Source organism: Octodon degus, unplaced genomic scaffold, assembly GCF_000260255.1.
Source record: "Octodon degus isolate 3935 unplaced genomic scaffold, OctDeg1.0 scaffold00098, whole genome shotgun sequence".
NCBI classification, from domain to species: domain Eukaryota; kingdom Metazoa; phylum Chordata; class Mammalia; order Rodentia; family Octodontidae; genus Octodon; species Octodon degus.
In genome coordinates, this window is record NW_004524674.1 from 5,102,444 (window position 1) to 5,104,149 (window position 1,706).

General features: G+C 46.7%; 1 protein-coding gene across 1 annotated transcript in view; it reads left to right on the plus strand.

Annotated features, from left to right (window-relative positions):
* Polr2a (RNA polymerase II subunit A) overlaps positions 1–1,706 on the plus strand; it is a 28,541-nt gene that overhangs the window by 16,922 nt on the left and 9,913 nt on the right. Inside the window, exons 13-15 of the mRNA XM_004638407.2 lie at positions 397–491; positions 753–956; positions 1,107–1,329. Of these exons, the coding sequence (XP_004638464.1) occupies positions 397–491; positions 753–956; positions 1,107–1,329 (522 nt within the window). The remainder of the gene's footprint in view (positions 1–396; positions 492–752; positions 957–1,106; positions 1,330–1,706) is intronic.

Consider the following 1,706-nt stretch of genomic DNA (forward strand, 5'->3'; position numbering starts at 1 on the left):
TTTTGGCAGAACGGGGGATTGAACTCAGGCCCTTGCGCTTGCCAGGGAAGCACTTACTCTACTGAGCCAACTCCCCAGCCCCTTTTCTTTTTCTTTTTTGTCTTAGGTTTTTTGTTTTTTGTTTTTAATTTGTTTGTTTAGTGTGTGTGTGTGTGTGTGTGTGTGTGTGTGTGTGGCCAGCTCAGCCCACCAGGGGGTGGGGCTGTCCAGCATATGGTGCTGGGAGATTTGCTTAGCTTAGCTTGTTCTAAGGAGGTGCTTTAGACCACTGAGCCATCTCATCAGCCCTTGTCTTGGGTTTAATGTCTTTCTGTTTACTGTCTTAGCCAACACAGTTTTCTCCTGTGTTGCTTAGGGTGCAAAGGTGGTGTTGTTGATGCTTCTCTCTAACTCTAGGTCATACAATTGGCATTGGTGACTCCATCGCTGATTCTAAGACTTACCAGGACATTCAGAACACTATTAAGAAGGCCAAACAGGATGTAATAGAGGTGAGAGGGAAGGCTGGGCAGAGATAGAGTGAGAGGCTCTTAGGAACTTTTAATTTAACATCAGCAGAGAGCAGAGTGAGTGTAAGGGTAAAGGGAAGGGGCCAGGGATTTAGCTAGGTGGCATAGCACCTGCCTAGCCAGTGTGAGGTCCTGAGTTTGATTCTTAGTAACCTAACCCCCCCCCCCAAAAAAAAAAAAAAAGAGTTAAAGGAAAATGGAGCCTAATAGGGATTGATGTCTCACTGAGAATACTTGTTCCAGGTCATCGAGAAGGCTCATAATAATGAGCTGGAACCCACCCCAGGGAACACCCTACGTCAGACATTTGAGAATCAAGTGAATCGCATTCTCAATGATGCCCGAGACAAGACCGGCTCCTCTGCCCAGAAATCCCTGTCTGAATACAACAACTTCAAGTCTATGGTGGTGTCTGGAGCTAAGGGTTCCAAGATCAACATCTCCCAGGTGGGGAGCCTTGCCTTTCCAGATAGGTGGCCACTCTGGAGGAGGAAAGGAAAGTTGTATATTTTTGGGTTAGGGAAGTTGGGGGAAATACTGGAAAGTTGTCATTTAAGGAAAAATAATTTGATGCAACCTGCCTTTTCTCTTTCCTAGGTCATTGCTGTTGTGGGGCAGCAGAATGTGGAGGGCAAACGGATCCCCTTTGGATTTAAGCACCGCACCCTGCCTCACTTCATCAAGGATGATTATGGGCCCGAAAGCCGTGGCTTTGTGGAGAATTCTTACCTGGCTGGCCTCACACCCACTGAGTTCTTCTTCCATGCCATGGGGGGTCGAGAGGGGCTCATTGACACAGCTGTCAAGACTGCAGAGACTGGTAAGGCCTTCGGGGCAGTGCTGGGGAATGTGCTACTGGCTGAGAAACTTTTGGTGGGAGTGTGGAGGGAGTGGGGATTCTCAGGCTATAAACTTTTGTTCCCAGAGGTGGAATTTTGGCCTTCATGGAGAAAAAAAGGAAAAAATAGAAACAAAGCTTTTATAAATAAGGAGGGGAAGAGGAGTTAAAAGGCGGGTAGGAGAACAGGGAGAAAAAAGCATGAAGTTATCATGCACAGGTACAAATTCCCTATAAGAAATGTGGTCATCATGTATGCCTAAAATGTACCTTAAAAGAAAGAATCAAGTTAGGGGGCTGGAGAGATGGCTCAGTGGTCTAAAGCACCTACTTGGAACAAGCTTGGCAAAGCACAGGGA